Source organism: Apus apus, chromosome Z (genome assembly GCF_020740795.1).
Source record: "Apus apus isolate bApuApu2 chromosome Z, bApuApu2.pri.cur, whole genome shotgun sequence".
NCBI classification, from domain to species: domain Eukaryota; kingdom Metazoa; phylum Chordata; class Aves; order Apodiformes; family Apodidae; genus Apus; species Apus apus.
Window position 1 is genome coordinate 61,550,537 of NC_067312.1, and position 15,401 is coordinate 61,565,937.

General features: G+C 39.9%; 1 protein-coding gene across 1 annotated transcript in view; it reads left to right on the forward strand.

Moving 5' to 3' along the window:
- The first annotated feature begins 1,511 nt into the window (after nucleotides 1–1,511).
- Nucleotides 1,512–15,401, forward strand: part of PRR16 (proline rich 16) — a 144,834-nt gene continuing 130,944 nt past the window's right edge. The window contains exon 1 of the mRNA XM_051641938.1: nucleotides 1,512–1,673. Within this exon, the coding sequence (XP_051497898.1) occupies nucleotides 1,512–1,673 (162 nt within the window). The remainder of the gene's footprint in view (nucleotides 1,674–15,401) is intronic.

Consider the following 15,401-nt stretch of genomic DNA (forward strand, 5'->3'; position numbering starts at 1 on the left):
TGCGGAAGAAGTTACAATGTATGCCCACTAGCAAATTATTTCAGCCAAACACCACAGGTTTTATAGTGGCAAAAAGTCGAAAGATAATCATACCTAACTCAAGGCAGTAAGAGGTGCTGTCAGCCCCTGTCTCTTCATATCCCAGTCCTACATGCTTCCTAGAGACAAACTGTTTGGCATTAAGTGAGTTTTTTAACACGTGCAGACATATCACTCTGGAAAAGGTTTCTGCTTCTCCCCTCCTGCTTTTGCTAGGTTAGAACATCTCAACCTGCCAAAACTCTCAGAAGCATTTACTGCATCAAAGTCAGTTGCAACCATGCAGGGTAATCCTCACAGCTGGAGTTGGCTGCTTGCCTTCTCCTTGATGTTCATAGCTAGTGGGAGGTAGAAATACCTAAACCAATTCCTTTTACTTGAATGTTACACCTTTTTGCAGTTGGATGAAAAAACACCTGAAGTGAGTGATAGCTAGTAATCTCTTACTTTTGCTCCACAGACTGATCTCTGAATAACACTAGGGGAAGTGTGCGTTCAAAAGCAGCGCTGGCTTCTACTTCTGAGAAAGAGCCAGGCAATTGTACTCATAAAAGCTGCTCTGGTTCATGTGCATTTTCATTCTATCTGATGAGATGCACAACCTTTACTTCTCGACCAGAATAGGGTCTACTTATCACTGTGTATTTGCAAAGTGGAATACAGGGGTGGGCAGAGACATGTAAGAGCCTTTTACCAGTCTGGTGGCATTTACAAAACACTGTCCTTCCTACAGCTTCCTTACAGCAGCAAAGTCCAAAACGATTACTGTGCAGAGGTGTGCGAGTGTCACCTCCCAGCTATGACTTCTTCCACCAGAAACAGGCACTGTCGTTGCCTCCTTCGACAGGAATTTTGCAACAAGCCCGCCAGTAAAAGAGTTGTGTTTTTTTTTTTTTTTCGAGAGCTCTTTCGGAGGGTAAGTATTTTTCTCCGTGCAGCCAGCCTCCGTGACCGGGGACTACCGGGGAGGGTCTAGGGTGATGCAGCGCTGCGCTCTCGTCCCCACGGGCTGTTGGGCAAGGACGAGGTGGGGGAGAGAGCGCCCCTTCCGGAGGAGCTGCCCGGCTTCCCCCGACCCCCAGGAGCGCAGGCGGGGGCGATGCTGCGGGTGGCCGGGCCCTTCTCCCCCGGCCGGAGCCGGCGCCGGAGTTGGCGCTGGAGCCGGAGCCGGAGCCGGAGCCGGAGCGGGCGGCGGCGCGGGCGGGGCGAGGCGCAGGCGCGGCGCACGGCGGGCTGCAGCCGGGCCCCCGCGCCGCTCCCGGGAGCCGATGGCAGCTGCACAGCGCGGCCGCCCGGCGGAGCGCGGCGCGGCTCGGCGCCCCCGGCGCGGGATGCGCGGGCGGGCAGGCGGCGGCGGCGGCGGCAGCGGCTGCGGCAGCTCCGGGAGCCGGAGGGACGGGGCCGGGCGGCCGGCGGCCGCCGCGCTCGCCTGACCTGCGTGCCCCCCTGGCCGCTCCGGGCTGCCCCGAAGGATGTCCGCCCAGTCCAAGGGGACCGCATCCTCCTCCTCGTCGCCCTCCGAGGGGCCGCCGGCAGGCTCCAAAGCCAAGGTGAAGGAGCAGATCAAGATCATCGTAGAGGATTTGGAATTAGTCCTGGGGGACCTCAAAGACGTGGCCAAGGAACTTAAGGAGGTGAGAAGCGGAATGCTCCGCGGCGCGCACACCCGGTCGGCCGCGGGGGTGGGGAGGAACACCCCTCGCCTGGGGGCCTCGTTCCCTCGGGGCTTCACTGACACCCCCAGGCTCTTTTCAGCAGTTCCTCACCGCAGGTCGAGCAACTGGTGGCCGGGCAGGGCACGGGGCGGCCCCAGCCCATGCTCCAGGCCGGGCGGCTGTGCCTCGCTGGGGCGCCCGCTGCCTGGACCGGGACGGGGCGGCGCGGGAGGGAGCCCCGTGTCCAGGGTGCGTTGCGCTCCGGGGGCCGGTCATGCTCCCCCCGGCTGCCAAGCGGCTTTTTCCCGGGACTTCGGCTCAGCTCTGGGAGTTGTGGCTTTTTTTTCCCCCGAAAGGTCGGGGGTGCCTCTCTTGCAGAGTCCTCGCTGGGCGAGCCGCGGGATCCGCAGCCCTACCCGATGCCGGGCTGCGCTGGGCCGGCATCCCGACCACATCAGGAGCAGCTCCGCTCCTGTTCCATGTTCCAGTGGGTTTGAGTTTACGGCTGCACAGTGCAGCCTATGTTCACTCCCAGCCAGCAGCCCGGCTCTATCTCTCGGCCGGTGAGAGCTGGGGGGTCCCGGATCCCCCGCACTCGCTCCTCTGTGCGAAGGGTCCCTGCCTGACTCGGCGGTACCGGCGCGGCGAAGTCTGCCTCTGCAGGCTGCTTCACCCAGAGCTGAGCGCCCTGTTTCTCTTGCCGGTCTGGCAAGATTGCCTTCGTAATCTTCGTTTTGCCGGTGGCGAGTTTCATCTCCCCTAGGTTAATCTGCAGGCGGAGTGCGATTACCACTGGCACGTCCCTAAACAGATGGGTGTTGCTGCAGGAGGACAGTTTGTCTGTCCTTTTGGAGATTTCCACGTTATCTTGATTTTGCTGCACAACTGGTGAACAGATGGCTGGATTATGCACTGAAATTCAAGACCAGAATCTCTGTGCATTCCTTTATAATCCTGCATTTGACATTTATAACAGGAGGTATTTCTTTTCTGTCAAATATTACTTTTCTATTTTAACAACATTGTCAACAAGTTTCATTTAACAGACTTTTGCCATCTGAGGCAGTCTGAAATTCACCCGGTGCTTCATATAATGTTGAAAGATACATAAACACATGGCTCACTAATCACAGCTGTTGGACTTCTTTCTCACCCACAATTCCAGTTTTCACCTTCTTTTTTGAAATTAAAGCTATACTCAGTATTTTCCTTAATGTCCTGCTGTCTGGGCTTTGTAATTTTTTGAGGTAGTTAGAAGTGGAAATAAACATGGTTTGTACGGCAGTTCTTTCAGCATTTTAAAGACTGATAGGGCAAACTGGCTTCTTTTGCTGCAGAAGTACATTTTCAGGACCTGGAGAGGATGTACTGTGGTCTGTCCCATGAATGTAAATCCTTCTCTGCACATAATCAGTCCTAGCTTTCCACTAGTGAGAGAACAAGATTGCTGTAGGTGGAGGTCTGATGGCATCCTTTACTGTGGTGTGTTTTATCTAAGCAAGCTTGTCTGTTCTAGTTGACTGCATCTGTGAAAGAGAACTGGATTTAACTCTGCTTGACATGGAAGTGGCTTGTGTGAAGCTCCTATTCCCAAGTAGAATGAAATGTGAAAAGGAAGTTGTGGAGGAGTGGTGCTGTAACACTCTTAGATACGATGTACCTGTTGAAGCGTGGAAGTATTGCCAAGGGCATCTCTTTGGAGAAAATAAAAGTATTTTTATAAAAACGGTGGTTAAATCTTACAACCAAACACAAATTTTTAAGTAGTGCTTTTCTCTAAATATGTCTGACAAAGATGGTATCTGTGATACTCTGACAAATGGGTTGCATATGCAATTATCTGCTTGCTTGCAATATTAACATTACGTATTAAATACACTTTGTATGACATTTATTTTGAAAAATCTGTAGAAGTTTGCCGTCTGAGTACCTCCAATTTTATACCTTTTGTACCATGGACTAAATCTGTAAAAGATACCTTGATGCATCTGCAATGTATGCCTTTCTGTGTCAAAGTGAGTTGATTGATGACCTCTTTCATAAGATGCAGGTGTTAGAACTGACAGATCTTTCCTTAAATCATATAGGAAATAGGTCTGTAGTCAATTTTGGTGTATTACACCTGTGCTTCATTTATGCTTCCTTACTGTAGGACAAGGCAAAGTGATAAACTAGAGGATATTAAGTTCACACTTTCTATTTTCACTACAAATTGTGTTCTTCTTCTGGAAGTGTTTTGGCAACGTTTTTTTTTCTTCTCCACTGTGAGTTTTCTGCACTCTGGTTGTGGTACTACAACCTCTCTGTTGTTAATTCCTTTTTTTTTTTTTCTTTTTTTTTTTTTTAACTAAGAGTATTCTGAAAATAGACATTAATTATTTTTATTACTATTATGATATAATGGTATATACCAAGAGGGCTTTTGTGTGACATTATAGTAATATTTAGTTGTAATATGGAAAAGATGGCTCTTGTAGAACACTTTTTTCCTATTTATGTCTACTGGTTTTTTATCCTTAAACAAAACTATTTTTTTTATTAGATTATACTTAATGTAGGTATTAGGATAGACTGGATGTCTCCTAGCATCTTTCAGTCTTATTTTGTGAGATTTTATATTCAAAGTCCTGTCAAATGGCTTCAAAGGGAGCTGTTCTGTAACAGAGAATATGGCTGTACATAACTTACGTGTTTTGTTACATTTAGCGTGTTACAGTTTACATACATGAATGTATTTGCATCTGCTCTTTGTTCCGAATATTTTTTCTGGTTGACACTTTTTTTTTTTTTTTTACATTTAAAAGGAGGTAGAGGAGAAGTGGGGAGAGAATGGGGTGCTAAACCCAGATACACAAACCCTGAGGCTTATAGATTTTCTGTAAAAACACATGACTAAATAATGTGGATTAAATCAAGTACATGTTAGGAGTTGCATTGTTTCAAAAGTGGAACATTTGTCTCTTCCTTTCTCACACCCCTGTGCCCCTCTTCCCACCCCTCCCCGCCCTTCATTTATTGGTCTGGTTTGTTTAGGGTAACACAAAAGAGTAAGGATGGAGAAGGAGAATGACTGGGAGATGTGTTAGGATGGAGTGCAGTGAAGCCCTGAGTCTGAGCTCATGGCTAGCTAGTCCTATCCAGGATGCAGTTGAATAAGGAGAGGCTTGGCCCCTTCTGTCTCCTTGCTAAAAAGAAACACAGAGTGGGTGTGTACCAACAGTGGGATGTGTTTTTGTGCTGGAAGAAATGGATGGATTTGAAATGGATTGAGAGGCTGTTATTTGATGAATATTCCAAAGAAAATTCAAAGGAGTGCCAGAGGATTGAGTAACACTGACTGTTCATTTAGTCCAGGCTATTTCAAAATCGAGTTGCTGAAGCCTTAAGCTTTGATTCTTCTCCAGAAGTTGGGATAAGAGACCATTTTCTTTGGAGTCTGTCTAGAAAAATTGTTATTATTAAATCTTGCTTTGCTGATGATATTTATCTGTCTGCTGTGTAAATAATGAGGTGATGAACACTACTGGAAACCAGAAGATGTGCTAATTCAGCTATTTTGAATGTAAAATGCATGGTTTAGACTTAATTCTGTGATTACTTCAGAAGGGATTGTAGGTGGTATGCATGTGCACCTGTGGACAGCAAGGCAGAGAGCTCTGTATCATCTTAATACTAGTACTGTAATATTTAAGACTTCCCTGCTTTCACATTTTATGATAATGTTGCAAATTTCTGTAGCCTTGCACTTGTTTACATTAAGGAGATACTTAACTAAATCTTTTGATAAATACTTTTTGTAGTAATAAAAAATTCATCATGCAGAACAAATTCCTGGAAGTTATGTGTGAAACATTTGCATAGCTTTTAATTGGCCAAATATGCTTTAACCTTTTATCAAAAGGAAGCAGCTGGGTAGCTATTGCCAGTGTTTAGAAAAATCCAAAATGGAGGTGCAGGAGGAACAGAAGCCCTCATAGGCATTGCACATGCATCAGTAAATTTCCTGTCTTTCCAAGTCAACCTCCTCTGCTTTAAATCCTCCAAAAATGTCGTGGTGACAGAACAAGTGAATAATCCGCCCTCATCCAATGGATGCATTTATTTTCCATAAAGATGTGATCCATAAAATTTGGGCATGATTTAACAAATAATGTTTTCTAAGTTATGATGGAACTAGCAGATGCCAACCCCTCCTTCCCTTCAAGCAGTATGACAAAGTTTTTTATGGCGTAGACAATCTGATTCCATAATCATGGTCAGTTGTCATTCTTTCAAGTGGAGGGTGTTCATTTATTCCTTGGTCTTAATTTCTGGATCAAGCCTGCAGGAGCATATTAAAAATTCAACACCAGTGTTTTCCATTCAGTTTTGTTTTTGTGTTCAGCTAATGATCCAGATGGCTGGAAGAAAATTCAGGTTCTTGCCTCTTAATCCAGAAACTAGGAAGCTGCAATTTGTATCCCTCAAGAGGATTAGAACAGCAACAGACAGTCATGAATCACTATCTCTCATGAGCAAGCAGCAATGCAAACACCAATTAAAAAAAAATGTTTTGGGTTCATATTGCTGCAGGAAGGTGAGGGATGGGGGATATTACAGCAGAGATATAGAATATACTAAATAGAAACCTAAGAGTAGGTAGAGCAATAGCAAAACATTTGAGTCCCTCCCTTCTTCTTCTGCTGATCCCTGTCTCTTTTTGAACTCTTGCCAGATGTCAAGAACCTGCTGTGCTCCTTATGCTTGGTTGTGGCAGTTGAAGGAAAAGATTTTTGAGTGATGTTCCTACCATTAGAAAGTCAATAAATGTGGATGCCCTTCTTGTGTGTGGATTCTGGATGCTGGCCCTCTTAACAGTGTTCCCCTCAGAGTCTTGCTTCAGTGCATATTCAGTGCATATTCAGTGCATATATGCAGATCTGGTCATTGAGATGTGAGAGGGACTAAAGTTTTCTTGTGATTTTTATTTCTGTAGTTGATGTTGTGGTCCAGTTCAGGAACCAGGATCAAGATGCCATATGAATAATGACAGTGCCTATTCCAAAACTTGCTTATCTTTCCAGCAGCAGACTTTTTTCTGATTTCTTATTGTGTGTGATAAATGCAATCATGAACTGTACTTGGATGTTTATTGAAAATGTAGAATTATCTAAGAGAAGCAATGCACATCAACTTTATTGTGATCTTGCCCAGGAGTCCAAATGGGTTCATAAATAGTTATTGCAGGTAGCTTAATAATAATTTCCCTTTCCTTTTGTTTTATATCTTGTGGTCTATGAAGCATTTCTACAGCTATACACAACAAGAATGTGCAAATGTATCAAGATACAATTATTACAGTGGTAGTGTCAATAAAGCTAATAGACCTAAAAGGTAACTGTGAAACTTAAAAACATGCGATGGTTTAACGTTCTCAGGAAGATTTTAAATGCTGATACGTGACAAGGTATGGTTGCTCCACATCTGATTTGAAACCAAAGCTACCAAGAGTTAGTAATTGTATTGTGTAACACAATGAAAAGAGTAACTAGTCTACCTATAGAGCATTGCTTGCTTGTATCAAGGGGCTTGGCAGAGGGAAGCACACTGTCAATTTATGCTAGCTATTTTGTTTTTATAAACACTCATGTCAGCTACTTCTTTCTTTTTATGCAGTACTAAGCTCCTGATTGTAATGTGTATTGTGCAACCTTAAGCTAAATAGAGCATATATAAATACAGTTTTCAAATAAAAACAGTATCACAGTGAAAAAATATCTTTGTGTTAACGTTTGAACTTCCACAGTCTGTGCACTACTGGCAGTGATGGAGAAAACTAAGGCATGAACTTCAGTCTGTTGCAGTCAGATTTTGCTATCAGCTTCAGTAGAAATTAAAATAAGTGTAAGGGTGCTGAAAGTTAGTTTTAGGCAGCTTTGTTTTTATTAAAACTTCAGAAATCAGAGGAGTCTGTTGCTGCCATGTGTATATATGAGTACATCATACAAAAACAATGACTTAGTTGAGCACTATTGTTGAAGTTTTGCAGATTTTTCCAGTTTCCTCTGGAAATTAAACAATGCTTCTGTTCCTGTTACTCACATTGGACAAAGTTCTGGAATAGCCTTCCCACTTCCAGTCAAAAAGTTCCAGCCACATTTCTGCTCACAGTTCATTTGTCCCCACCTAATTAATACTTCTCTTTTGGGAGATGTGGAAGAAGTGCAAATGTTGTCTCTGAGTTTATAGAGTACTTTCCCATAGTGCCTGCTTCACAACGCTTTTATGAAGAGCATCGCTATCCTCTTCTAGTTTTAGTTTCTCTTAGAGCTGCAAAATATTGGTGGCTTATAGTTTTCACTGTATGTTATACCTGCTCTTTGAAAGGCAGATGAACTGCATGGTTAGTGACCTTACAGGTCACTCATGTATATCCTGCTCAGGTGTCCCCATTTTTTTTCTTCAGTAGAGGTTATTGCTGTGAAGCAGACATTGTGAAGGGGTTTGCTTTGAATATGGATTGCTGTCCTTGCCACATAACCTGTGAGTGACATTCAGCCGTGCAGGTTAACACTAGCTTGGTTACCTATACATAGCTAGGACTTTGTTTTATTCTGCTAGTACTTGGGCTTTTTGTTTTGTTTTCATGTTTTGGTAGATTTTTTTGTTTGTGGGTTGGCTTTTTGTTTGTTTGTGGTTTTTTTTTTTGTTTGATTTTTTATTTTATTTTGTTTGTTTATTTTCTTTTAATAGATGCAGTAAATAGAAACTAATGTACGTTGTTTTCTTAAGGTAAAGGTTTTGAGGTAGCATTTCACTCAAATTTCAATGTAAGGTGCATATTATCTGCTTTACTGAATCCTTAATATGTTTGCCATTAATGGACAATAAAGGCTGCATCCTATACATGCCTCTTTCGCTCACAGCCCATGTCCAGCTTGGTACCTCATTGACTTGTAATTCTTACTGCAGCTACCTACAATGCTTCAAAATTCCCTTTCTAAGTGTACTCAGGGTAAGAAGAAAAGCACAGCCTTTGCTGTGGAAGGGCTGAGAAAATCCTCTAGCAGATCTCTCATTACAGTTTCCTTATGTCAGCATGCGTGTTCATGTTGAATGTCTGAGGTTGAAGGCTTGGTAGCTAAGCCACTGGCATTCTGGTTTGGTTTAATAGTATTGTGCTGCAGCTGATGGTAGTGGTGAGGCGCATTTGCTTCCAAACAGGAGTAATATTGTCAGTTTTTGCTTTTGCAAAAAATGCACTATGTTTGTATGTCCTTAAAGGTTAACACACTCATCCCTTGTTTCGTGCAGCATGTGCCACATTGCATTATGAAGACTGAGAGCATTGATGTTGAGTAATTTCCAGATTTCATTGTAGATTATTTTCAGTAATCTGAAAATTCCTGCAATTTTAAATAATCTTTCAATTTTTTTTATTTTTTTATTTTTTTAAATAAATCTGCAGTAATCATTTTAGTCTTTCACCCATGATGGTATTTTATTCTTCATTTTATTGTGGTCTGTTTACAGTTCTTTCAGTGAGTAACTTCCATGTAGATACAGAGTAAGACATCCTTATTTGCACTGTAATAATTTTGGTTGTAAGTAAGAGAAGAATATAATTTAATAGTTCTGAAAATAGTGTGAGAAGCTTATTATTTATTTAAAATGAGACCATCTGCATGGGGCTCCAGAACTTTGACAGGGGACTAAAAACTAGATTTGGTCTTTCCATTCATCTGCAGAAAGTGAGATAAGTGTTTAAAGCATTCGAAATTTAGGTGTGTAGTCATATGTTATACTTTACTGGAAATGGCAGTGTGGTGAGACAGGCATACATAGTAAGCGGCCTGAAAGATGCAGATTGTAAAAAAAACCCCAAACAACAAAAAAACAAACAAACTGAAAATATTAACAAATTAACAGTTTGGACTTGCTTCTCCATTTTAACTTAGTGCATGCCCATATAGCTGTGTCCTTTCTGTATAAAATTAATGTGAAGATGTGAAAAATCAAGGTCACTGTGTTTTTTTATTTACTGCAGTGTAAAAAAGCCCAAGCATATTTCTTTCTTTGTATGCTTTGTCTCTGAGATTTTTTTATTTATTTATTTTTTAATATGGTATGCCTTCTGCTTTTTCTTGCTTTTTTGTTAAGTAACATGCAAACCCCACTACTTCTTCAGTGTTTATTCTTGAATTGTGGTAAAGGCACATGCTAATGAGAGCATAATTGTCTAGCTAATTTAAATACTGAAAGTTCAGTAGTTATTGGAGAAATAATTGGCACAAATGTATTTCTTTTTAACTACAGAATCACAGACTGGTTGAGGTTGAAAGGAGCCCCTGGAAACTGTCAAACTTACTTGAGTCAACTAGACTTGCATAAGATCTTGTACTTGAGTGTCTTCTGGGATGCTGACCCCACAGCCTTTTTGGACCGCCTATTACAATGTTGAATCACCCCTACACTAACAATGTTTTGTCTTTGTCGAAATAGAATTTCCTGTATTTCAATTTGTGCCTGTTGCCTAATGTCTTTATTTAGCATCACTGAAAGGAGTCTAACTTTGTCTTCTTCCTCCTTTCAACCAAGTATTCATACTTGGGAGATAAGATTCTCCTGAGCCTTTTCTTATCCAGGCTGAACAATCCCACTTTGCTCAGTTGCTCCTCACAAACTGTTGCTCTGACATCTTAGTCATATTCCCAAACTTTTGCTGTACTAGCTCCAGTATGTTCATAACTGTCTTGCACTGGGGAGCCCAGAATTGTGCACTGTACTTCAGAGTTGGCATCAAATAATCTGGTATATAGTCAGTAAAAAAGCTAGGTTACACACATTAGCTTTCCTCAACAAATATTTCTTTCTCTGAAAATTTAAATTTAGCTGAAAACATATTCTCTGCTTTTTCATTAAAGTTGCAGTAATAAATGGTTATGGACTTCACACTGTTTGTGATCTGAATCTGGATTTTACTTTCAGACAGAAGAATAACAGATTTGCAGTGTAACTCACTGTATGAAAATAATGAATGCATACAGCAGGGGTATGGAGCTGGTGTTCATAGGTGAGTGCAGCCACTGAAGTGTGTATGTGACATTAGTCAGTGGTGACAGGAAGGGAGGACTGCAGCTCCTTCTGCTTTTACAGGAATACCACTCCTCCATAGCGTCTCTCCATGAAACTATGATACATCCTTTTCTGCTCCTCCAGTCATTCTGGATATTTTAAATATGTGTGTGTGAAGTTGGTGTCTGATTTGTGTAATTAATATTCTTCATTTCAGGATAAATTAGAACCTCAGTACTGTGTAGACTGTAATGTTGAGTTTCCATTTCTTTTATCTAAGGCTTAAGTTCATTACATACCAAAGAATTATAGTTTAAGATTGATAAAAATATATGTAGGAATTTTACATTTAATGTTAGGTAACTGATAGAAATGCATGTTAAACATCTCTGAAAATGTCTTTTAAAATCTTTAAAGTCCTTTATTGGACTTCTAGTGTCTTCTGTTCACTAGTGAATCTTTTCTGAGAGTTTATTACACGATTATAGGTGTTGCAGGTAGCATCCTACAGCATACCTCGCTGTATCTTCATAAATGACTGCTGCATACTATTTCTAGGAGATGAACTTTTGGCTATCATAATTAAAATTTAGTTCAAGTTTCTTGCAAATTTAAAAGAAGAACAAATCAGATCTGTTTAAGTCTAAGATTATTCAGTGTACAATACTGTAGAAATAGGGGCCAGTTTTAAAATATTTTTAACAGAATATTGAGTGTACCAAGTCAGTTATTTTCTCCATAATATGTTAGTCTGCTGCAAACTTATGTCTGGCTTTAATGGATAATAGTCAACCAAGGGTATAATATAAAATACTAAAAGAAAAAGTGAATAAATAACCCTCTGAATTAATTATTTCTTTGGGCAAAATGTAAACAACCTTTACTTGATACTTTGTATTATTGACTCAGGTGTAGTTAAACTATTATGAAAAGAGGAATTATCTATATTTTTGTAGATCGTGCGGATCATTTGCCAAACATGAAGCATGCTTCTGCCTAGTTTTTGCCACTTCTGACAGTGATATCTCATGATGTAGCGTTAATGTCCTGGTATTATATAACACCTTTTCAAATTATTTTTGTTTCTTTTATAGCTATCTTTTGAATGAGCAGCAAGTCTCAGAGGGAATTTGGAACATTATTGAGGCCTAATTTTCTAAAAATCAAGTTTTTGTTTTAATAACTGCTTAATTTGTACAGGCAGAGTACTTCTCCCATGTTCATCTATTACTTCTCAGCTTAATTTATTAATCACCAATAAGGCAGCATTGTTATCACTGTAAATTACAAACATGATATATCTTCCTTCCATGCATGGTTTCTTGTACATAACAAAACAAAGAGGTCTGTTATATAAATGTGAATATATTGCAATTAAATCTTGACCAAGTTGATTTAATGATATTTAAATGTCTATTTGGAACAGATTAAATTGTTCTCTTGCTTTTTGTTCAGTAGCTATAGTCTGGCAACACTTCAGTACAGTTTTTCATTGAAGAACTTTGGGTTATACTTTAGGAGCATCTGTGGCTACAGGACAGTATCTCAGCATCTTGCTTTCTTCTAGTGTAGAGCAGTATCAATCGTATGTGGCTTTAAGGTTTTCTTCCGATGAAGGAACTGTTGTTGGAACCTTCATGTGCTTCCTACTGCACACTGCCATGTGATACAGACATAGGAAGTATAATGCAATGTTTTTTGTGAATGTAAACTGATCTAGGCAAAAAAAACCCCAAAAAACAAACAACAAAAACTAAACAGGGAAACAAATAATCAGTGATGCTGAAACTTTGTTAAATTGTTTTTTAAATTTTTATGGTAGCACAGAGTAAGGGGAGGTTTATTGCAAAATCTTTTCCCCTTAGCAGTACCCTTTAGTGATTTTTCTTCTGCTTCTGATTTTTTGTATGGCATTCATTTGAGATGCTAAGTGTATGTATGATATATAAACAGAACACTAGTGTGGCTAGACTAGTTGCAGAGCTTGTCTCCTGTGACACAGACATGTTCTTTATATAATTTACTCTGCTTATGCATATATGTCTAGTGGAAGTGGTTGCAGGTAATACACAAGGCATCATCCTTATTTTTAGTGAGCACATCCTTTTTATTTGCTCTGTAGGAAGAGATTTCTCTGAAGGAATTATTTTCTTCAGGGGCATCAATGGGGAAAAGAATTACCTTAACTCTTTTCTGAAACCCATCTAAGGAATAATGAAACTATAAAAGCTCTGCAGGGACTTGCAGGCTAAGTATTTGCAGGATGAGATAGTGTGGTCCTCAGTATCACTGTAGTGTGTACATTATCAAGAATGAAATATTGAAAGTGGATAGTCTGCTTTCCTAAATGAGGAGGCAAATGTGTTGCATTAACAGTTTCCTCTTTAGAAAGGTTCTATGTTGTTATTCTCCAAAATAAATATTGAGACAGTCATCATCTTGATTTGCAGACTGCTCTTGGGCCTCTGCTGTTCCTGGGCTCATCCTTGCCTTTTGTAACAAGTTGGGTAATATTTCACTTCAGGTGTGAAGAAAATCTTAGTACAAAAAGAAGGAATAATAAATATTTTTAAAATTTTTAAACTCTTGATTAAACCTCAGCATGTTGCAGGTGATGGAGGAAATGCAGGAAGAGAGGAAGGAAGAAAAAGGAGGGATGCTGATGGTGAAGGAAGTCAGATGCTAGAAAAAAACCTTTGCATGACAGTTTTTTTCAGTTAGAAGAGGAAAATTAAATTGGAGTAAAAAACATTGAAGCCATAAACTCAGCTTATGATAGTATCTTTAAATTTATTTATTTATTTAATAAACACCCAGGGTATTTTTGCTAGTTTTGCCATTCAGCTCAGGTAGCTCTTGAACATTCCTTCCTCTACCTGTACATATATGTTGGTACATTAGTAAAGCAGGTCTTACTCCTTTTACTAATTGGATATATTCTCTCAATTTTATGAAACTGAGAGCCTTTAATCTCTTGATTGAATTAATGTTCGTAAAAATGTATATGATACTGTAGGTGAGGTCTAACCAGAGATGAGATAATCTAACTGGAGGCTTGATCTTGTTCCATACAGACAGTTATATGTAGTTTGATTATCACAGTTTAGCCAGTTTCATTTACTGTCTTTGTTTCTTTCTCACAGGCATTTCCAAAGTGAAGGGGTTTCATTTTAGGTGTATCAGCCAGTAGCTGCCATTCTTCCAGTTAGATATAAATGTAATATAGTACTTTTTCTCCATCCCCTGGTATCTCATTTGATTGTCAAGATTAAAGAGTCTTGCTACTGGCCCTGAAGGTAACTGTGTCAGCATTTTTAGACCAGCACAGCTGAGCTTGCCCCATGCTCTCACCTCGGCACATTTAGTTTCTAGGCTTTCATTTCTGTCTCTGATGCTTGGAGTTTAATTTCCTTTGTCTGTCTTGTGGCTTTATAGGCATAACTGATATTCAGTGTAGGAATAAAAGCCAAGTAGTTCAACCAGTACTCTTGAGAGCTAGTACAAATTAAAATTCGAGGGCCAGCTGTCTTTAAAGTATACTGGCAACCATATTCCTTACTTTTCTTCAGCAAGTCAGAAGAATCTTTCACTGCTTAGTATCAGTTACAAAGTGTAATTCAAGTTGTTAATTATCTCTTTAAGAATATATTCTTCTTCATTGTTATTTTCATAAAGTCTTGGTGAACTGTTTATATCTGTGTGCACTTTGAGGTAGTTTCACACCAAATTAATTCTGGATGTGAAAGGCTGCGATACTTCTGATTGGTTTTGTACTTTTACATTAATAAATTGCAGTTCTCTGGATCGAGATTCATGAGCTTCTCAGTTAACATTGCTAATCAGTCCCATATATTCTGTTGACATATTTATTTATTTTTTTTTTAATTCAAGACCTATTCCTGTTTGATTGTTTTTATTTATTTATTTTAAACTAAGTTTGTTAATTTCCTGTCATTATATGCCTATTTATTTCTATGATTGCTCTTTCCACAGGGCCTGAAAGATCTGAAATGGTGTAATCTATTACTGAAGCAATGACTATTTGGGAAGGATGTATCTGCTTTTACCCTCAGGAACACTTGTGTATTACCATTAACGATAGCCATGTTGCCTGTGTCACTGGACATAATGGAGGTGGGAAGAGATGGAAAGTGCAAATACTAGCTACTAAGTAGTTTCCTGGTCAGTGAAGTAGTTTCTGTGGGTGTAGTTGGTCTGTTAGGCTCAAAGACCAAACATTTACCAAACCTTGTTATGAAACAGTGGTTACACCACTGTAGTGTTATTAAATTATTGTTGCAAAAATCTAACTGACAACAATTGAGACTGCAAAGAGATGAATTGAAAAAGCAAGATACAAGGTGAAGGAAACTGATCTTAATCTTCGGAGTCTGATTAATGTCTATGCTGTCTGGCAAGGAAATTTGAAATGTCAGGAATACAACTCCAGTGGGGCTTTTCACTAAAAATTTATCCTTGCTATTCTGAATATTTTCCCTACCTCCTTTAAAAGCTTCTTCTTAGTCACCTTACATTGCAGCTTTTACTTTCATGAAAGAATATGTCCACTGTGACTTTTCCACAGGGATAGTCAGTCTCCTGTTGTTATTTATAGACTTAGGCATGTTTCTGTTTCTTTTGGGATTTTTGTTG